Raw genomic sequence first — 22938 nt, 5'->3', positions numbered from 1 at the left:
CTTTTACATTTATACATGTGTGTGCTTTATATGTGAATTTTGAAAATCAGCGAAACATAAAGGCATTGATAAAATAGTTCCCTTCATTTCCAAATTATCTGTATAATATTTACATTAAGGAAGAATTGATTTTAAAAAGCCAGAATTTAAGAAAGGCCTCCCTGTATCTTAATACTATTTGATTATTGTTTTATTGATCAACAACTCTTGAGTATTTCTTGATGCCAAGTCCAGAAGTGAAAGATACGGTTTTAATTTAGAGTGCTGACACCTAGCGGGGAAGAGAAACAGGGTGATAGAAGTCAGTGTGGTAAGTGACAAGATACAGGTGAGCTCAGGGCTCTTTGGCCTGAGTGCCGAGAGGGGAGCTGGGCTGGACAGCTGCAGGGCAGTCGGCTAAAAGGACCAGGGAACAGCATCAGGACAGCCAGAGGGAAGGGAATGTGCAAAATACGTTTGAGCAGCTGCAGTTTCCCCCCAGGGTTGTCTGCTTCTCACAGAAAGTAAGAGGATCATAAATTTTATTTTGTCAGTTTAAATGTGGGAAAGTCTTTTCGCAAGTGATTTTCTCAAAATGATATAAAAGAACTTATTTACAAAACAGAAACAGACTCGAGAGATTTTGAAACCAAACGTACGGTTGCCAAAGGGGAAATGGGGGGGGGAGGGATAATTTGGGGGGTTGGGATTGACACATTCACTCTACTGTACATGGAATGGATGAGTAACAAGGACCTACTGTGCAAAACAGGGAAATTAACTCAGTACTCTGTAGTGACCCATATGGGAGGAGAATCTGAAAAGGAATGGACACGTGTTCATGTGTGACTGATTCACTTTGCGGTACACCCGAAAACTAACACAGCATTGTTAATCGTGTTATATCCAGGACAATAAATTCATCCATTAATTAATTAATTTGTAAAAAGTGACTTTCTCTGCAAACATTTTTCCAAGTCAGGGGGAGGGAGGTGATGAGGAAGGGCTGTCTTATCCAGGTGTCTTTGCTTCTCAACTCAGTGACATCCTCAAAGCCTTAGACCCGGTGGAGTTCATGTACATGGGACACACGCCTTCTGATGGTCAGCCTGTTCCCAGGGTGGGGGGAGGGGTTGGTTACATTTTCACAAGGGTCCCGTGTCTTTGTATTAACAAATCCTGCTCTTTGAGCTGTACGGAGGGTTCCTGCTTTTCCTTTGTCTGTGTTGAATTAGGAAAAATGGAGTAAAAGCTTCAGAATTCCTCATTGGACATACTATTTTTTTTTTTTTTACTTCATTTCAGATAGCAGCTTCTCTGTAGAGATAAAAAAAGAAAGATCTGGGAAAGTTACAGGAAGAATAATTTTCAGTATTCCTTTCAAAGTGTATCTCCTATGGACGAGCCCCATATTTGACCTGTAAATGCTCAGTTGGTTAAATTTACACTTAAAATTTCATGATAATTCATAATGGATTTCTATAGCCACTTTTCTGTTTAAGTTCACATAACTGGGGAATAAAAAGGCACTTGAATTACATTATGTCTTGTGTTAAAACTGTCCTTGGTAGTCAGACCACACAAGCAGAAACGTGGTACATTTTTAGTACTGGGGAGTCATTTATGGAAATAGTCACTTCTGATTTTCTGTTGCCATTTTATATGTGGGCGGTCCTGTTCTTCTATGAATCTTGCTCTTAAAAGCTATCTTGTTGTATCTGTTCCTCAATATACTATAAACTTAGCCATTATAGATGCCTCAGAAAACAAAATTAACTGCATTTGAATGGAGGGTAGTAAAAAAGAGCTCTTTTTAAAGCCCCAGTTTCAAGCAAGAGAATATTTAAGTAAATGGTAAAAAAAAAAAAAAAAAAAAAAAAAAAGAGTTTAAGACCTGGAGCCTGATGATGTGGGTGAGTTTCTGGTTTTGTTTCTCACCGGGGCAAGTTCACTCCTAGTGACCTTCGCTTTCCTTTTCCGCAAAAAATGATTGATAATATCTGCCCTTAGACCCACGCATCCATCTACCTGCATAATTACACAGGGATTTCCTTAGCATTTAAGGATGTAAAAGAGCCTGAAACTAAACGTATTTTACAAATGCTAATTGTTATGGCAATGTACCAAATAGAATTCTTAAAATGAGAGGCCGTTCATTGAAGATATGGGACGTTATGTTTTGCAGAAAGTACTTAGCACAGATTAGCGCCCAGTAGGCATGTGTCAAACAAGAATACGCTCTTCCTCTTTCGCTCAGCTTTCCTTTCAAGACTTGTTATTTCTCAGTTGTCCCCATTTGCTGCTACGCTGTTCTATGTGCTTTGGAATTCACTGATGCTCTGATTATTCTTCCTCCAGAGAGGCAGTCAGATGTCTGTCAACTTTAGTAACTCCCTTCTTAGTTGGTACATTTGATCGCATGCACATTCTAATATAAAATTTCTGTATGATTAGCGCATAAATGGGTGGCTATTGGTTTTTCCATCCTGTCAGTGTAACTCATTTACAGCAGTGGAATTTATTGAAGTGCAAATGTTTGTTGGTTTTATGAATAAAAACCTGTGTCGTATTTGTTTCATAAACAACTTGGAGTATTATATTTTTTCTTTGTATAATTTCTCACAAAATACTATTAAGCAGTTATTTTCAATGTTTATAATAATATCTAAATTTTATTAAGTACTCAACACATGCCAGTGGTTAACAGAAATGAAATCATGGAATCCCCACAATACTTTGCTGTATGTCTTATTATTTCCCCATTTTATAGATGGGGAGACTTAGCCACTGAATGGATACCAGGAGGCAGGACACGTCACAATTAAAGATGTACATCCTCATTCCTAAGGGACGGGGTTAATTCTAGTTGACCTAATTATTATCCGTGCATCCTTATAGACAGATTTCCTACGCTTTATGTGCCTTCATTTTCCCATCTGCAAAACAGGAAATAATGACACATACTCATAATGCCGTGAGAATTAAGCCCTGGCTTTTCTCTGAATGACACTTTAGATTCTCTGAAGCATAGATTCAAAAATCTGCCCACAGATTGCTCCCTTTTCTTTCTTTCCATGATCCGTAATAATTTCAATGAGACATTTCTCCCAGAAACTACAAAGTACTATTTAATGATCTACTACCTTACGCTTTGGTGTTCCGTAAACACCATGGACTTCAAGGACAGGCTCCATCCATCCCATTAATTTTCGGAGCCTAAGATGCTTTGGTTCCCCCAGGAGAACGTTATTTCAGATGAAACTCTGTTCTCAGATTTATTTCATTTCCGTTAAAACCACAGCAAGTGCTTTTCAGTATGCGACAAGTGTTAAGCCCCAAGTGGCATGTGTACAAGGTACAAATTCTTTTTTATTATATCTTTGCTTCACTTGAGTGTTCATTTCCTTTTCCACACTGTTAAATGCAACTAACAGGTAAAGCTGTACCCTAAAATTAGTTTATTGCTAGAGACAGTACAGTCGCCCTGGCTTGAAGGCAGAAACAGCTTTATGGAAATCCCAAGACTTAAGACCAATAAAATGTTGCACGTGCTTTGAGCCTCCTTTAAAGGAACGTGTGCTGTTGAGAAAATGAGCATGGATAGATCTTGACTGTTTTTCGGAAAAATCTTTTCTCATTTCAACGTCCATCCTGACGCCGCCGGCTCTTCTGTCTTGACAGGTACCAGCATCTTCACCGTGTACGAGGCGGCGTCGCAGGAGGGCTGGGTGTTCCTCATGTACAGGGCCATTGACAGCTTCCCCCGCTGGCGCTCCTATTTCTACTTCATCACCCTCATTTTCTTCCTCGCCTGGCTCGTTAAGGTACTCGAAAAAATTGTGCGCATCAAGTCTGTTTGGTTTCTACCGATCTTTTTTGGGTTTGGTTGCCCTCGCTCCCTCATGCCCCGTCCTTGGTAAATGTGGTTTGTCACTTTCTTTCAGAATGTGTTTATTGCTGTCATCATTGAAACATTTGCCGAAATCAGGGTACAATTTCAACAGATGTGGGGCTCAAGAAGCAGCACTACCTCGACAGCCACCACGCAGGTACAGTATCCGCAGATGAGGACGGAACCCATTTGAACCCGGGCACAAACCAGCTCACCCCTTGATCTAGTTCTCATTTCTTCTCTCATCTCTTTTAGTGAACTGTCAGAAATCATAAAGTTCCAAGTCCATGCTGACATGTGTTTTAAGGAGAGTGACAACCTCAGGCAGGTGTATTTTTCCCTATAGACTTCGAGAACTAAATGGAACATAGGACTAGGAACTCTGCACAAAGTTCACATTCAGCATTCCTGAGAGATGACCTAAAATGTCTGTAAAACCATATAATGCTTATTAAGTAACTCTTATTCGTAAAACCACAGCTGGAAAAGTGGTGTTCGGAAGCCCGCCCCATCAGCCGGCAGTTATAATAGAAAGTGAAACGTGGAGAGACTGTGAACAGAGTTGTACAAAATTGCTTTGATGCAAAATTGGACTTAATCAGGAGAAATAAGTTGGTAATTCAGAGGTAATGCGTCTAGGTATTCAGCAGAGGTAATCACACAGAATTGTGAAAAACCTTCATTAAGAAAAATGCTGGGGCTGTGGACCCGGTTGCTAGGCAACCGAAGCTCCTGCAGCAGCCTCTTAGGGTAAAACACCACTGGGGCTGCCTGGCAACAGGCCACAGGCCCCGCCCAGCCCCTCGCTAGTCACTCAGCAAGTGGCCCAGATGCTTGTGTGTGTGTGTGTGTGTGTGTGTGTGTGTGTGTGTAAGGAAGAGACATCATTTGCCATGATTCTGTTATGTTTGTAAAATCTAACACAACTCTGTACGTAGGGACATCTCTTTAGGAGGTTTAAAACACTAAATCACAAGTTTCTGATTCTAATAAAATAGATAGGCTTCAAGGATATAAAATTAAGATAATTGTGTATTGTGAAGCACACAGCTCTTCAGTCCTGGCCTTCCTTTAGGATGTAGGACAGTTGTTCTCTGTAAGTTATCCTCATAGGAGGGTGAAAGGGGTCCTGGGCATGGTGGACTTGATATTTCTAAGCCCCTGGACTTTCCGGGGATTGGTGGTGGTGCTGTGTGTGTAGAAAGAAAAATCATACACATTAACAGGACAAAGTAAAGGCTTTCCGACATCTCTGGCAGCTCAGTTGGCATTAGCTTCCATGGCCAATCGGAATTGGCAGGTGAATTGGAATTGGCTTTGATATGGACTGTTGGGAGGTGAAAGGGAATCAGTGACGAGGAGTCTTTAAAATCACAAAGCAACCAGTCTCTGAGTCACAAATGATGGAAAAATTAATGCCAAAGGTCTTATGGAGATGATACTAGAGCAGGTAGCAGGAAAACGCAAGGAAAAAGATGTAGAAATTTTCAGATTAGTAACCATTAGTTTCCCTGAACTCCAATAGGGATGGTGGCTCTCGTACCAGCAATTAGACCTGGGTCACTTAGCACACGCCCAGTTATATGTTGGGTTAAAGTGCAAGAGATCTGTGCATCCAGGATGTAATAGCCCCCTGTGTCAGCCCACGATAGGACTTCCCATGCTACATGTTTTTAGGGGTGTTGCCCCAGAACTGGAGGAGGGGATGGGTGGATATGGAGCTTGAAGAACATGCCTTGGGCCTAGGGTCTCTCTGGTCCAGACTTGCACTCCCATTGCTTAGACACTTCACCACAGATATATGTTTCCAATCATGTGGTCTTCTGATCTAAGTTGATTCACAGTGAGGATGAGCTCGTCTCATTTTGCCTGGAATAGAACTGTAAGAATGGCCAAGGTTTGGGGCCCCACAAGGCTACGTTTCTGTTATATATAGTGATACAAAATGCAAGACAGGCCCCGGCAATTAGTATGCACCTAACTTTGCTAGATGAATCATGGCCCAATAGTGTCATGGTGAGGGACAGGTACATAAATATTCTGATAGTTTAAAGAGAGCCATGAGTTCTGGGTCTGTCGTTGTCACTGACCTTGAGTACACATGCTGGCCCCGGTTTTCAGAATTGATATCTTCTCATTAAGATAAGGGTGGAGTTGATAAAAGGACAGTTCCATGAACAGTCTCAGAATATGGGTTCCGGAGTTCCCGTCGTGGCGCAGTGGTTAACGAATCCGACTAGGGACCATGAGATTGCGGGTTCGATCCCTGCCCTTACTCAGTGGGTTAACGATCCGGCGTTGCCGTGAGCTGTGGTGTAGGTTGCAGACGCGGCTCGGATCCCGCGTTGCTGTGGCTCTGGCATAGGCTGGCAGCTACAGCTCCGATTAGACCCCTAGCCTGGGAAACTCCATATGCCGCTGGAGCAGCCCAAGAAATGGCAAAAAGACAAAAAAAAAAAAAAAAAAAGAATATGGGTTCCCACGATACCCAAACAACTTCTGTGTAAATATGCGACGCTGGGTTAAAACGCAGAAGGGTGCAGATGAAAAGGCACTGGTTGAAAGTAGAATCTCTCCTCTATAAAAAGACCATGTGCGATGTAAAGCTCCAAGACTATAAATTTATTTATCGTGTTCCAAGACCATTGGTTTCCACATGAATAGACGTCATTATAATATGTGAGAAAGCAATTTAGTGAAAGCAGTTTCTGGGAATGGTACAATAGTGAACACCTTCTAATAAGAAACTATGGTAGTGGAATAATACATTCATCATAGGAAGCCATAAATTAGAATTATATCTTGTAAGTCTGCATCATTGACTATATCATTTAATAGTGAAATCAAGTGTCCACTCTCATTATTTTGCATAACAGTGACTATCAACTGTTTTTTTAAGATGATTGATTTTGAAAGACCCCAAAGAGCATATGCGTTTCAAAATACAGTTTGTATTTTCTTTTCCTTACCGCATATATATGAGTCTCTTGGAACTGGAATTTTAACTCAGTTGCTAGGGATTACCATGTTACCAAGGTTCTTTCTCTGCCACCTCCCATTAAATAATTGGCTATTGTCGTTGGTGATGATGCTGAGGATATTTTGCTGAGAGTGGAATAAGTCCCAAAGCATCCTTAGCTAAATCAAGTGGCCTTTATAAAACCCTAACAGTTGAAGCATGAGATGATTCAGAAAACTGAAATCTCCATGAATTGTACTGAGAGGGGCATGCTCGTGGTAATAGTTCACTAATTCATAGCATCTTATTACAAAAATTCACATATATTGAGAGCTGCATTAAGCACTCTGCTAATGGCTTTACGAGCAATCTTATTTAATCTTCACAACATTGTGAGGTGGGTATTATTATTGTCCCTGCTTTGCAGGTTAAAACAGGACAGTGATTAGAAAGTTAATTATTTTATCCAACACTACATAATTGATAGGTGATGGTAAAACCACCTTGCTCAGCCCGAAGGGCTTGATTGCATTTGCACGCCGAAATCCCGCCGCCTTTTCTTTTAGTCGTTACAGGCCCTGCCATCCACATGCTGTCTTTTCTCTGGCCTCATACTAACTTTTCTTAAAAAAAAAAAAAACAAAAAACAAAAAAACTGTTTTCTTGTTCGCTCTAAGGTGAAGAAAAGGGGCACTTTCATATAGTGTTACTAAGAGTGTAAATTGAAGCATCCTTTCTAAAAAACAATTTGGCAATATGTAATTAGAAGCCTTAAGACATAGAACTATTAGACAAAGAGATTCCACTTATAGGAATTTATCCTCAGAAAAAATTTGGACCATTCTCAGAGATGTACATTTGAGAATGTTTATGGAAGCATTTTGGTAAAAGAAGAAAGACAAAGAGAGCGAGAGAGAAAGAAAGAAAATTAACTCTAGCAGTCATTTATTGATATAAATTAAGAAATTAGAATGAATGCAAGCGGAGTTCCCGTCATGGTGCAGCAGAAACGAATCCAACTAGGAACCATGAAGTTTTGAGTTCAATCCCTGGCCTTGCTCAGTGGGCTAAGGATCCGAAGTTGCCATGAGCTGTGGTGTGGTTAACAGATGCCGCTCGGATCCCTCGTTGCTTTGGCTGTGGCGTAGGTCATAGGTCGGCGGCTGCAACTCTGATTGGACCCCTAGCCTGGGAACCTCCATATGCCATGGGTGTGGCCCTAAAGAGACCAAAAGAAGACCAAAAAAAAAAAACCCCAAAAACCAAAAAAAAACCAAAATAAATCCAAGCCACTAAATCATGATTGAACGTTATTGACATGAAAATATGCAGACAATGTATTAATGTAATAAAAGGGTCTCATGTTTGTATGCATGTGTGTGTGGACTATTATACCTGAAAGGTTGACTCTAAAATATTAGGCATGGTTTTTTCTGGGGAAGAGGTTTAAGATTTTTTTCCATCTCATACACATTTTCTTAACATTTCATGGTAAACTTATATTAATTCTATAATGAGAAGGGAACAGTCTTTAAAATAAAACAAATCAATGGACAGTCAACCTAAAGTTCCCTATGTTAGTTAAGTTAGATGCAGTTGCAAGGGAGAAAAAGCCACAATAAGTGGCTTCTGTAAGACAGAGTTCCTTTCCCTCTCATGTAAAGTTGGAGGAGCTCATTCGAGGTTATTATGGTGGTCTTTGTTGCCACAGATCCAGAATCCTTTCACGTTCTTGCTCTACCTCGAATAACTTCCATTGCCAAAGTTGCCTCTTGGACAAAAATGGCTGCTATAGCTCTGACCTTCACATCCATATTCCAGAGATCAAGAAAGAAAAAAATAGAAAGAAACAGAAAATTTCTGCTTACATTTTGTAGACCAGTGTATAATTCTGTGGTCAAGATGAGCTTAAAGAAAGGAGAAGAATTAGTCTTTTTTTTTTTTTTTTTTGGTGGTCCCGCAAAATTTTGCTTACCCTGGAAGACAAGGAGAACAGATATGGATGGACAACTGGCAGTTACTGCCACACTCCCTTAAAGACTTCAGTCCCCTAGGATTCATGGCTCTTGATATCCCACCATGTATCTCACGTGGCCACTGTCACATTAACCCATCCAAACATTGTGTGGTTCAGGGAACTAATGAGAAACGGGCCGTGTTTGCATTCCCTTCACTTAATTTCCTACAAGAAGTGACCTTGGAGGAACACTTTTACTAACAATCACATTGATTCATTTGATTTTGGTATATTGGAAGAAAATAATTTAACAGAGAAAATTAGTCTGCTGCTGCTGAAAGCAACTCTGTTCCCCAGGGATCCTTTGCTCCCTGATAAGAGTGTAGAGGATGCTTGTCCAGAGGGTTCCTACCTGGTCACGGACAGGATCACATCTGTCTTTTCTCCTTAAGAGGAGACTCCCAGGCATTTGACAGGTATTTAAAAGGCTCTGATACAGGTTTGCATCTCAGCCTAGGTATGTATGCTCAGAATGAGCCTATTTGTGACGGATGTGTTGAGTCTACCACTAAACATACCTTTTAAAATTCACTCTGAAGGGAATAAGAATCCTGTTCAGTGGACAGCTGAGAAAAATCATTTGTAATTGGCATCTCAGATAAGAGGATCTTTGTAGAAGTGTGCCCCTCCAACTTGTCAATTTTAAAAAGACGTCTGTGGCCTGTGGATTTTCTCTCTTGTCTCTCACCCCCTCCCTTATTTTATAAAGGGCAAGTGTTCTTTCTGCAGATGTTCCATTGCCTCTGTCACCAGGAGTTTGAAATTACAATTATAAATCCTTGGTAATGAGATCTTTGCATTATCTCATATTTCCATCAACAATTACCCTTTTGAGTACAGGCAGGGTCAGTCTATCACGAAGGCATAATATGGCGAAGGAAATGTTTATATATAAGGAACAGTGATCTCAGGCAGGAAGAAGACAGCGCTTGTAGTTGGTGTCTTTTCTTAGAAAAATGCAAATTCTTAACTCCTCCCAATTTCACCTCCTCCCTGCACTCCTAAGGAATCAAAAAGATAATATATATTAGTGGGAAAATATTTATAAGTAGTAAATGCCTTCCAGCCTAGTTTATTATTGATAGGTTGACTTACTTTTAAAGTAGTGGAATATGAGTAAGATAAACTACACATCCAAAAACCTGGATGTCTGATTCACTGCATGTCAGATTTTAGCATCCTTTGCTATCCTGAATTTCATCACATATGTGTTTTCAGCCAATAGAAACAGCTTTTTCCCTTCATAAATATGTACATAAAATTTCTGCTGAGCAGAGTAATAGTGGCCTACATAAACTAATTTCACAGCATCTTTTCAGTGATGTATCATTTTCCTACCATTTCTTTCCCTACACTACGGCCACATTTCTTATAATATTTATCCTGAGAATATTTTTCAGTATGGTCAGTGAGAACTGTCCACTAAATAAAGATAAAAATTGACCACTTTTTGTAAAAACACACCATGCTTGGAAATTCTAATTTTCATTCATTCTGAGATCTAATATATATAACTAACATAATGGGGATAAAATACCCACGCTAAAGCCTTGTGGAGAAGAAGATTTGGGCAATTATATGCAGAGCATATATAAGGGAAAACGGGTCTGGTACTTAGCAAGTGTTCAATTAATGCAAGCTATTATCCTTCTTCTTATTATTCCTTACGTTTTCAGTGTTACAGTGAACATAATTGGAATGACTCATGTTCTGAATATAAATCCATAAGAAGACAAATCTTTGCTAACATAAAAAAAACGTAAAAAGCTGGAGTCATAACAGTGGAGTTCTCGATGTTCCATTGTAAGTGTCTCTGACTCATCTTCCTCTTTGCCTTGAAGATGTTTCATGAAGATGCTGCTGGCGGATGGCAGCTGGTAGCCGTGGACGTCAACAAGCCCCAGGGACGGGCTCCAGCCTGCCTCCAGGTACGATGCCATTTCTAAGATGCATCCTGCAAGGGCCTTTGACTTTGATGTTATACAAGGAAATCCGCAGATCTCCAAGCTCTAGAGTTGCCCCAGTTTGTGGGCGATATCTCGCGACCTCCTGTATTCCCAGGACCCGGCATCTTTTTAGATGCACACTGGGGATTGGGTAAATTTTCTGGTATATAAATGCACACAGGAAATAGGCCCATGGTAATGAATCTCTGAAGAGTTTTGTTGTCACAGTAAGTCTTATAAAAGTATTCTACAAAGGCCTCAGTTGTTTGGGGGCGGGCAGTTAAGACGATGGTTCACTTACCTGAGTCCCTCACCTAGTACCTGGGAAGGGAATATCTTTAATGTGCAGTCTGTTCTGCTCTCCGAGCAATGTGATGTAATAGAGGCGCTTCCTTGACCAAGTGCACGTGCGGCGGACGATGGGATTGCAGGGGGCCAGAGTCATTACAAGTGACCGGCAGAGGGGCCATCAGGTCTCTGGCCTGTGAACCTTCCAGACTCAGCTTCTGCTCTGAGCTCCCTGTGGAGCCTCGCAAATTCCTTCTTTTGTTCAGTGGGCCACACTGGCCTCGTCTCCTGCTTGACGCCGTCTCTGCACCCCTATAACAGTAGTTGTTTCCAAACAAGTTCACCTTAACCAGAGTGGCAACTCTGCCATTTTACAGTGTTTTATATTTCCATTTTCTCCACTTTTTTTTTCATTTTTTAAAGTTTTATTGAAGTAGAGTTGATGTACATTGTTGGGATAACTTCTGCTGTACAACAAAGTGATTCAGTTATATCTGTACACACATCGACTCTCTTTCCGATTCTTTTCCCACATAGATTATCACGGAATATTGGGTAGAATTCCCTGTGCTGTTCAGCAGGTCCCCATTGGCCAGTCACTCCAGACACCTCAGTGTGCATGTGCCAATCCCAAAGCCCCCATCCATGCATCCCTCCACTTATCCCCTTTGGGACCATAAGTGTGTCTTCAAGGTCTGAGTCTGTTTCTGTCCTGCAAGTAAGTTCATTTGTGTCCTTTTTTGGATTCCACGTACAAGTGATATCATATGATGCTTGTCTTTCACGGTCTGACTGATTTTACTCTCTAGGTCCACTTTAAGGGTCCAAACTCAAGCCACCCCATTTATTTTTCCTTCACCCTCTTTTTGTTTTCAGTTGTAAATCCTCTTTCCACAAGGAAGCTACTTGTCATGGTTTTTCCCATCCCTCCCCTTATAATTTGGGGAAGGGTTTATCATCAGCTTGGGGATGAGACCACACTTTCTGTCTTTCTTTTGGATCTTGCTCCAGACGGAGCTTCACACATTTCAAGAATTGGGTACATCAGAAAAAAAATGCTGTCCTCTGAACCACTGCTCTGCGCTACATTTATATGGCCATTTAGTCACACAGTTACTTGTTTTTATCCATTAAAAGGATGCATTGCTGTGGCTGTGGCATAGGCCAGCAGCTGTAGCTCCGATTTGACCCCTAGCCTGGGAACTTCCACATGCTGCAGGCGCAGCCCTAAAAAAAAAAAAAAAAGAAGAAGAAGTAAAAGGATGGAGTGGAAAAATAGGAAGAGTTTACATTGATACATTATTGATAATACTAAGCATTGTTGCATGTTTTTCTTTTTGTTGTGTATCTGATGGTGACAATGCTGCTTATAATTCAAATCCCACGACTGCCCTCAACACTTACTGTTACTATAACAGCAATAACAGTAACAACCACTGTTGTAGCAGCTTCTTGCCAAAAAAGCACTTTCACTTACATGATTCCTGAATCCACCGACAGATGATTACGGATGCAAAAGTGAGATGGCAAGGAAGGTGTGATGGAGGTGACAGCACCACGCAGGGATGCGGGGGAAGAAAGCTGGGCAGAGGAGGGTGGCTGTTACGCTAGACGTGGGTGTGCGGATGCGGCAGCGGGGAGCTGTGAGGTTTGGCCGCGGGTGGTGGGCGTGGCGACCTGCTCGGTGAGTTGGATGAAGGTGATACGTGTGGTTTGAAACAATGGAAGCGGGAAGGAGGACCCTTCAGGGTGAGGTTCCATTGAGTTGAGCATCCCCCGTTTGGTCCTAAGTCAAGCTTTCCAGAAAGAGCCGGTGTGAAGGCGTGGAGGTGAAAGGTGGGTTGGCCAAGGGGTCGGCTGTGGTCGTGGGCATCGTGTGAGCCGTGACTGAGGAGAGACAGCACGTTTTCATGTTGGGAAATGAATTGTTGATTAACTTAGTAAAGAGAAAATACTAAAATAAAGGAGAGGTATTGAAGATACGGTGGTCCTGACATACTCAGCTTGGCTTTTACTAGTGATTTCAATGCCATCTAAAAGTAGGTAACAGGAAAATTTGCATCCGAGCTCTCCATTCACTCACTGCCTTAGATGAGACTCATTTGACATCTCTTTCAAAGACCAGCAGTAACGTGGATCCCTTCTTTTATGTTTATTTTGTGTGTTTGTTTTCCTTTTCCTTGAAGTATAGTTGATTCGCACCGTTGTGGTAGTTTCTCGTGTATAGCAAGGGGATTCAGGGAATGTATATGAATACACATATTTCAGATTCTTTTCTGTTATGGGTTATTAGAAGATATTGAATATGGTTCCCTGTGCTCTGCAGTAGGACCTCGTAGGTTATTTCTTTTATAAATAGTAGTGTGTATCTCTTAATCCTGAGCTCCTAACTTATTCTTCCCTCTGCCTTTGATAACCATAAATGTGTCTTCTGTGTCTGTGAGTCTGTTTCCATTTTGAAAATAAGTTCGTTGATATCATTTTTTAAGATTTCACCCACTAGTGATATCAGAGGATATTTGTCTTTCTCTTTCTGACTGACTTAGTATGATAATCTTTAGTTCCATCCATGCTGTTGCAAATGACATTATTTCATTCTCTTTATGGCGGAGTCATAGTCCATTGTGTGTATATACCACATTTTCTTTATCCATTCATCTGTCAAGGGACACTTGGGTTGCTTCCACGTCCTGGCTGTTGTAAATAGTGCTGCTCTGAACATTGGGGTGCATATGTCTTTTCAAATTATAGTTTTCCTCTGGATATATGTCCAGGAGTGAGCATGCCAGATCGTATGGTAACTCCTTTAGCTTTTTAAGGAACCTCTGTACTGTTCTCTGTAGTGGCTGCACAAATTGACATTCCCACCAACGTTTTAGAAGGGTCCCTTTTTCTCCACGCCCTCTCCACATTTTTTATCTGTAGACCCCCTTTTTTTAAATCATAGTTGGTTTACAGTGTTTCTTCACTTTCTGTTGTACAGCATCTGTAGACCTATAGATGATGGCCATTCTCACTGGTTTGGGGTGATATCTCTTTGTCATTTTGGTTTGCGTTTCTCTAATAATTCCTGAGTCTATTGGCCACCTGTATGTCTTCTTTGTAGAAATGTCTATTTAGGTCTTCTCCTCATTTTTGGTTTAGGTTGTTTGTTTTTTTGATACTGAGTTGTAGGGGATCTTTGTATATTTTGGAAATTAAGCCCTTGTTGGTTGCTCTTTTAATATTAAAAAGAGCAAAACCCATATGCTTGTGAAATTAATTTTAAAAAATGGAGTTCCCGTTGTGGCTCAGTGGGTTAAGAACCCCATTAGCATCCATGAGGATGCAAGTTCAGTCTCTGGCCTTGCTCAGTGGGTTAAGGATCCTCCGTTGCCACAAGCTATGGTATAGGTCACAGATGTGGCTCAGATTTTGGTGTTGCTGTGGCTGTGGCATAGGCTGCAGCCGCATCTCTGATTTGACCCCTAGCCTGGGAACCTCCATATGCTGCAGGTGCAGCCCTAAGAAGAGAAAAATACTTCCCATTTTTCCTCCCTCATTCCACTTCCCAGAGGGAACCTAGAGGTCAGTGATAGGAACCAATCTTCTGAGAACCTTTAATCCTGAATTTGTACATTATATTTCTTCTATAAAACAGCATTTCTGCCCCCAGGAGACACTATCATTTTCCAGAGTGTTTCTTCTTTCTAGAACCCTCTTCTCCCCTGCTCAGACTTCAGAATTCATCTCAAGTGTTACCTTCTCAAGGAGGCCTTCCTGGTCCTCGAAGAAACGCATCAGATGTCCCAGTCATATGTGCCCCTATCATCCTATACCTTTCTTTTGTGTTTAATCATCATTTTAATTAAAAAATTAAAATGGCATAATTTGTTATTTAAGGTGTGTTTTTCCAACCAGAGGAAAGCTCTATGACAAGAAGGACCATCACAGTTCAGGGTCAGCCTGTGACATAAATACATCTGTGTTTAGAAATGTAGTCTTAGACATAACGTAGTTGAAAAGAACCAAAACCAATTCCTCCCTAACAAAAAAAAGGAGGATGTGTTGGAATGAAGCACTTGAACAGCTGTAATTAAACTGATGTGGTCATTTTGCCATTGTTGGAGTGGATTCGAAACATGAGGTGGCCTCAGCAATAGCTGACAGAGGGTGACAGGGGGCGGGGCGCACAGAGTCCCCACCTGAGTGTTGGGAACTGTTGCTTTTGTCTCGAAAGTAAAACTGTTTTTAAATTTGACCCCAAGTTTAAAACATGGAAATTTGACTTGAAATCCACATATCCTACTGCCTTTGTAATTTAGAAAGATCTGGCAGCACTGGGCTCTCACCCCACATGGTGTCCTCGCGGCAGCTGGGCGCTGGCTGCTGCCTTAGGCACAGTCTCCATTTTCCACGAGTCTCCCAGTGCTCCAAATGTCATCCCCACAGCACATGTGCAGGTTTTATTTATCAGCAGACTGGTATGGTGACTTTTTCCTAGTAGCAAAATATTTCCCTTTCCTCGTGCCTCTATGGAGGGAAAATAAATATCATAAATTCATAAATGCTCACATATATAAATACCTATGTAAATGCATGCATGAATGAATAACACTGTTTGCAGAAAGAGTGGAGACATGGACTTGTCTCTTTGGAGAGACCAATTTCATACTATATTCTGAGACACAAATTATAAATGTAATTACTGTTATAATTACAGTCGTAATGGGAGTCACGTGTACGCACACAGGGAAAGACTTCCATGGGGGGCCCTGGGGGTCTTTGCTGTTTTTATAATGAATGAGCCACACATGTCCTCACAGTGCATCACACAACCACAAGTTTGGAGGAGCAGGAAGACAAGCAGGACCTTCTTGCTGACCTTGGAAGTTCTATGGGAGACCTCTCTGACGTCACCTGTTGAAAGTGATAATTCACTTCATGTTAACAAAGTTAATTTTGCTATAGGACATTTTGCACGTTTATTCATGAAATCCATATTTAATAAGGAAATTAAATAAGATCAAAATCTATGCAGTTCTTACTCAATTCATTCCTCAGTTAAGTACAAACGAGCAAATGTCCTGTGGTCCTCATCCCTCCCCCGCATCCAGCCTGGAGGTCTTTCTGCATCTGTCTGTCTTTCCCCAGCTCCCTGTGCTCCACTGAGATGTTCCTTGTCTGGGGTCCTCCCCCCACCCCTGCCTTCTGTCCTGGCTGCCAACATGATGACTGGCAGTGCTGGAGGCTGTGATTAAGCCAAATCACATACCTCGTTTCCTCTTCTTTTTGTGCTGCAACTGTCTGTAGCCCGAGGCTGCTGACATGACCCCTACCTCTCAGTCTGCATCCGCAGACATCCTTACTTGGTTCAATGACGTGGTCCCCAGGGCAGCATCTTTCTGGAGGGAGAATAAACCGCCCTGTTGTAGCCCCTGAGAGAATAGGCTTTAGAGACAGACATATTTCAGCTATGCTACTTACAGTATGACCTTGGGTATATTCTGTAAATTCAGGATAATATATCCTTCCTTGGCCTGTGAGAATTAAGTGAGTATTGACATCCTTGTCAAGAATTATTTGGTAGTGAGAACCAGACCTTGTGCTCACAGGGGGTGTTTATTATGAGTATATCAGGTCGGGGGCAGGGTGGGGGTGGACTACGCATCAAGTGACTCAGCCTTTCTTCAAAATGTCACAGAGGTATTAAAATACTTAATGCTTCTGACACTATGAATATAGGTCCTATTAGGATCTCTGTTTAACAAACGACAAGCTCAAGGGGCAGAGATGCTCACTCACTTATGGTCACCCAGCTACCGACTGGGAATTTCATCACAGGCAGTCTACTTCCTGTTTTTAACCACTTCATTTTCATCGCTGTATATTATCCTGCTATAAAAATATGCCACAATAGGTCTATTTGTTCACTCACGCACCCTCCTTTTGATGGCCATTGAGTTGTGTTTTTTTTTTTTTATTGTTTTGCTATTGCAAACATTCTAAGACCCATTTTGCCCATATATCCTTGTGCACACATGTAAGAATTATCTGAGCATTTGTAGTTGGGAGAGAAGTTGCTGGATTAAAGGATATGAACGACGTGTGGCTTTATGTGATATTGCCAGGTGGCTTCCCAGATGAAAGAGCCGCTTTTACTCCTCCAGCGCCTTGTAAGAGTTCTCCTTGTCTCACATCCTTGTCCGTTCTTGATGTTATCATCACACTGGATGGTGTGAAATTAATCATAATGTTAAATTGGCATCCTCTGATTTCAGCCTAAGGATGTTAAACATTTTTTTTTTTTTGGATGTACGTAAACCACTTATATTTTCTGGAGATTGCTTCTTCATGTCTGTTGCCCATTTACCTGTGGATTTTTCCAAATGATTTCCAGGAATACCATGTGGTTCTGTGTTTTTTTTTTTTTTTGGCCATGCCCATAGCACATGGAAGTTCCCAGGCCAGGGAAGGACCCCACACCACACCAGTGATCTGAGCCATAGCAGGGACAATGCCAGATTCTTAACTATTGAGCCGCCAGGGAACCCAATTCTGGGCGATTCTAAAGGGCATGTCACTTCTACCTAACTGCAAAAACGCATGAAAATATTTAGAAAGATAAATCCAAAATATTAAATCTTAACCTATGTGCATACAGTTTGCACCTCTACCATCTTTGGGCAGTGATGTAATTCTTTTATATGGTATTACCAAACCCATTTAGAAATTTTCTTTAAGTGTGTCTTGAAGTGTGAGTCTCTGGAAAAGTGAAAAGTTAGAATTGAATTTTTTAAGCATCAACCCATTACTTAGCTGTTGAAACTCAATTTTAGCATAAACAGCAGCTGAGTGAAGAGGTCACCTGCATGCATGATAAATAGAACTCGGCTAAATTGGAACCGAATTCCTGGGCTGCTGCTGTGACCAGCCATTTTCCACCTGCCTCTCGGGTAGGAGTTCTCGTCTCTTGACAGGTTGACAGATGTGGCTGCACAGTTTTGAGCCATCTTCCGTCACACACCCAGAGATCTATTATCTGGAAGGAAGTCACTGACAAGAAAATGAACATATGCCTGAGACCGGGCATGCTCGAGCTCCGTTTCTCTTTGGTAACATCCCATCGTGGGCTTCCTCTGTAAAGAGCAAAGATAAGAGCCTTTTACCATAAGTAGGTCAAATTGTGGCAAAGTCATTACTAGAGTGTCTTAATGCTCTTTGAGAAAATTTCCACTGAAGGCGAAGGCGGGAGAAGGGGCAGACTGTGACATGCGCATTTCGAGCGATGAAATGACATCCTAGCTCTTCTTAAACATCTATCTTCTTAATGAACCTTCCCACAACCTGGCAGATAATTTCAAGGCTTGATTGAGCCCAGGAGAACATATGTTTCCATCTACAAGCAAACCTCTTCCATCCTTCCAGTGCCATGGGAGAAGATGGTGTGGTCTAGCTAAGACGTTACAGCCAGGAGAACCTCAGACAAGGGGCCAGCTCTCCCAGAAATCCGGTTTCCTGACCTGAAAAAAGGGGATAAGGATAGCACTCAGGGGCTGGTAAGAATTTGGAAGTGAGGCACATAAAATGCCCAGTGCAGTGTGTGGGACCCTGTGATGGGTAAGTCGGTCCATAGAGCTGAGTATCAATCGCCTAACACTGTTCACGCTGAGTGTTCTATTCAATTCCAGGCAGTCAGCTCTCGTGCACACCCGTAGTCCAATGACCACACAGCCTTGCCTTCTTTCCCTGCTTTCTGAATCTCAGAAGTGTATTTCCATGTGTCCAGCAGACACGTTCCCAGGCGTTCTCAGCGACCCATCACGCCTCCCCCAACCCCGCCCCCACTAGAAACCAGGCTTTTCCTGCAGCTCCAGAAACCCGTACGCTAACCTGTAGTGCTCCACTCGTGATCCTCCCCAAATTTGCTCTGTCTTCAATTCTGTCATTTATTCAGGCTTTTGAATTTCCTTGAATCATGCCCCCACCCCTTGTTAACATCCGTACCCTCCAAAGCAGGTCAGAGCTTCCTGATCTCCGACTCCCTGATTGTATTTGGTCACTTTCTCGCTACTTCCCGCTGTTTCCATAGAGCGTTTGCCTGAGAAGCGCTTAGCCCACATTTAGGGGTTTATGTGCAAATGCGCACCTGCGTAGGCGTTCCTGTGCGGAACCCCACGACCTCACACTCGACACGCACGGAGTCTCACTCTCCTCTTAGGCAGATGCCAGCCTAATGGCAGGTCCCTCACCAAACACGTTGCATGCACACACGCTCATCTTCATTTTCTAACAGCGGAGCACAAGCCGGCTTAGTGAAAAATCAGGGGAGGGAAAAGGAAGAAAAATTACTTCATAATAACCTAGAATGAGAATTAAGAATGAGCAGAATACAATACCTAAAGGCAAAACAGCACACGATGTAAGAAGGTAGCTAAAAGGTTAATTAAAAAAACTTTCTCTATATGCTTGAAACGAGTCATGGCTAAACCCTCTGAAGAGAGGAGACTATTGTGTACAACCTCAGTCCAAAATACTCCATATAGAACTCATTAAATCTCTGTATTATATTCTATATTCATATATCCAATATATTATATATTTTTTCAAACAATAGTTATATTCAGAATAGAGATCCACAAAAATAGGGTAAAATTGTTAGTGCTATTTTTGTTTGGGTTTTTTTTTGTTTTGTTTTGTTTTATTTTGTGTTTTAGGTCTGCACCCATGGGATATGGAAGCTCCCAGGCTAGGGGTTGAATCAGAGCTGCAGCCGCTGGCCTACACCACAGCCACAGCAATGCCAGATCCGAGCTGCGCCTGCAACCTACACAACACCTCACACCAACACCAGATCCTTAACCTACTGAACGAGGCCAGGGATTGAACCTGGATCCTCATGGATATTGGTCGGGGTTGTTACCACTGAGTCACGACGGGAACTCCCTATTTTTGTTTACCAAGTTATCTTGCAGCTGATTAAATGCTTTTTCATCTTTGATTTTTGAGGCTTATTGGAAGAAACACATGTTCAGATAACCTTAAAATTGTTTGTGTCTCAGATTATCTCAAACTAAATTCTTATATCACTGTTCATCTTCTGATTTGAATAAGTCTGTATAAATGTCTGGCATATAGTCTTGGGAGATAAATTTCCATCAAATATTTGTTGCATTGCCGCCTTTGGAAAAAATGAAGGATGCGTTGTTGTTCTTGCAAGTCTTGATTTCTGGGGTTAAATATGCACCCTCTTTAAAACTTTCAGCCAGGGTGTGAAATTGCCCAGTATTTTCTCAGCGTTCAGCAGAATTACTGCAATCGAAGAGTCTGGAAGAGCAGCATGACGCCTTACATGCCCTCAGGCTGATGACAGGCTTAGACATCATAAAAAACTTCAGTCATTTTGTATTTGGTGTATTTCTGGAATGTTTGTTTGATCTTTTACACCTCCTGTATGCTTTCAAGTTTCTCAAAGTGAGTCCCCCACTTTAAGATGCTATATAGCTTAAAGACTTTTTAAATTATCTCTGCTGTCATCATTTATAATAACCGACATTCTTCCTTACACTAGATATACAGTTTATTTGAAAAGGACAGCTCATTAATTTTATTTCTGATCTGGCAATTTCCCGCTTGAATTTAGAACAAAGGTTTCATGTTCACCTGGTCACCATTTCATACTAAAAATAAAAAGAAACATATGAAAGTAAATTTTGGAGTTGCTGTCATGGCTCAGTGAAAACGAATCTGACCAGTGTCCATGCGGTCACAGATTCAATCAGTGGGTTAAGGATCCAGTGTTGCCGTGAGCTGTGGTGTAGGTCGCAGACGTGGTTCCGATCGGGCGTGGCTGTGGCTGTGGTGTAGGCTGGCGGCTACAGTGCTGATTCGCCCCTTTGCCTGGGACCCACCATATGCCACAGATGTGGCCCTAAAAAGCAAAAATAAATAAATAAATAAATACATGTAAATTTCGAGTGATTAGGTAGACATTTCATTGAGCTGTAAGAATGTCAAAGTGTCTTCAAAGATCTTAAACCCGTCCTGGTTTCCGTGTCCCCTGTCTAGCAGCCCCATCCCAGACCCTCACCTTTCACCAAGGTGTTCCCGAAGACAGAGAGAAAAGAAAGACTCGCCACGACACTGAAGTACGAAAGCAGCTTTTGTCAGAATCTATGCCGTAACTGCGGTCGGTGGCGCTGTAGTGAGAACAGTGGAAGATGTTAGCACCTGCCCTCTGGCCTTTCCCTCACACTTGACTGCAAGTCAGAAACAGAATCCTGAGGAGGGGAAGGCCCGGGTAACCATCCCCGGCAGAGGTTAATTGCCAGGGTGCGAGGGGTCCCCCACGGCTCATTTCAAGTGAACAACCTGCAGTCCCTGAACACGAAACTAGGGGAGAGATGCACACAGTTACAGCTCCAGCTCCCCACCAGTGGGCCAGCTGTGTTTTCCACTACCCTCCATCAAAGATGGCATATACATCTATGTAGATACCTTCCTCTCTGTGTGTGTGTGTGTGTGTGTGTGTGTGTGTGTGTGTGTGTGTGTGTCTGTAAATGCATCATAAAATTTTGCTTGCAAAAATGATCTTTTGATGACCCCATCTGAAGAACATGCTGCCCCAGGTCGCTGTAGAGAGGAAGGGGGAGTTTGGAGAAGCAGACCCTGTCTTAATTGCTCCCTCCCAAAGGGACACACCCCTTCATTTCCATTCCATTGATGGGAAGCCCTCATGTTGCCCCAGCTCAGTGTTCAATAGGCTGAGCATTGTCATTTCACTATATGCCCTGGGTAAAGAAGCAGGCTTGGTGGGCATCTCAGTTGGCTTTTGTTAAGCAACAAACCACTCTGAAACATAGTGCCTTGTAACACAGATGCTGTTTTTTGCTAGTGAATTGATGGGTTAGCTGAATAAGGCTGCCCGTTGGAGCCAGTGTCAGCCGATCTCGGCCGGGCCACTTGGATCTGAAGTCAGCCGGCACCTCTGCTTCTGCACACGGCTGACTGTTGGGGTAGAGGGATGATGGGGCCATAGCTACCATTTAACAGGCCAGCCTGGAGAAATGTGGTGGCTCATGGCTGCAAGAGAGCTGCCAGAGTAAGTCACAAATCACAGTGTTTTCCAAGGCTCTGCCTCTGTCGCCTTTGCTGTTGTCTCACTGACCAAGACAAATCACGTGGCTACGTGCAGACGGAGAGCAGCAGGGCACCGCCAAGGCTGTGGATACAGAGGTGGGTTCAATGTCAGGCCATTTCAGGCTCTGCCACACAGGCGAAAAGAACTATGGATGCCACTGGCTCAGTATAATAATCAGTCCTTTGCTGCATTTCTTTTCCACCAGTGTGCTTTTTCCCTCGTTGAAGTCCAGTTTGTATGGTAGAGTCAGACATTGATGATTAAAAAATATTAACAACTGTAATAAGTATTTGTATGGCAGTTTAGGATGTACTATCTAGCCTTACAGAGTAGAGCGAAAGATACAGCCACACTGGCCAAGATATGGAAGTGTCCTACCAAGCCCCTCTTCCTTCTTCCTTCGATTTGACTTCTGAGTGTGTGGCTTTCATTCTCCCAGTTTACTGTTCAGGAATGAGGCAAACCAGCCGGGACATGACAGTGGGCAGGGTCTTCTGTACCTTTGTGGGAATCACTTGTGCATTTCCTCTGCCCTCCGGCTCTCCGGGAACGTGCCCGGAGCTGGCAGGCGGGAAAGGCAGAGCTTCGAAGGACACCCATGGGTTCTATTCTCAAGATTGATATTCGGAGATTGCCTGTTTTAACGCAAATTCTTTATAGTGGAGAGAATTATTTTGTATGTTGCTTAGGGAAGTAACATGCATCCAGATGTCTTCTAAATCAGGAAAAAAAGCTGCA

At 42.3% G+C, this 22938-nt stretch overlaps 1 protein-coding gene across 4 annotated transcripts in view; it reads left to right on the top strand.

The window, feature by feature from the left end:
* The window catches only part of NALCN (sodium leak channel, non-selective), a 312666-nt gene that overhangs the window by 107640 nt on the left and 182088 nt on the right, over positions 1–22938 (top strand). For all 4 annotated transcript variants that reach the window (XM_021065878.1, XM_021065879.1, XM_021065881.1 and 1 more), the window contains exons 8-10: positions 3661–3803; positions 3924–4028; positions 10689–10775. In XM_021065878.1, the coding sequence (XP_020921537.1) occupies positions 3661–3803; positions 3924–4028; positions 10689–10775 (335 nt within the window). The remainder of the gene's footprint in view (positions 1–3660; positions 3804–3923; positions 4029–10688; positions 10776–22938) is intronic.

Source organism: Sus scrofa, chromosome 11 (genome assembly GCF_000003025.6).
Source record: "Sus scrofa isolate TJ Tabasco breed Duroc chromosome 11, Sscrofa11.1, whole genome shotgun sequence".
NCBI lineage: Eukaryota > Metazoa > Chordata > Mammalia > Artiodactyla > Suidae > Sus > Sus scrofa.
The sequence above is the reverse complement of the archived record's forward strand: the minus strand, read 5'-3'. Positions and strand labels throughout refer to the sequence as shown.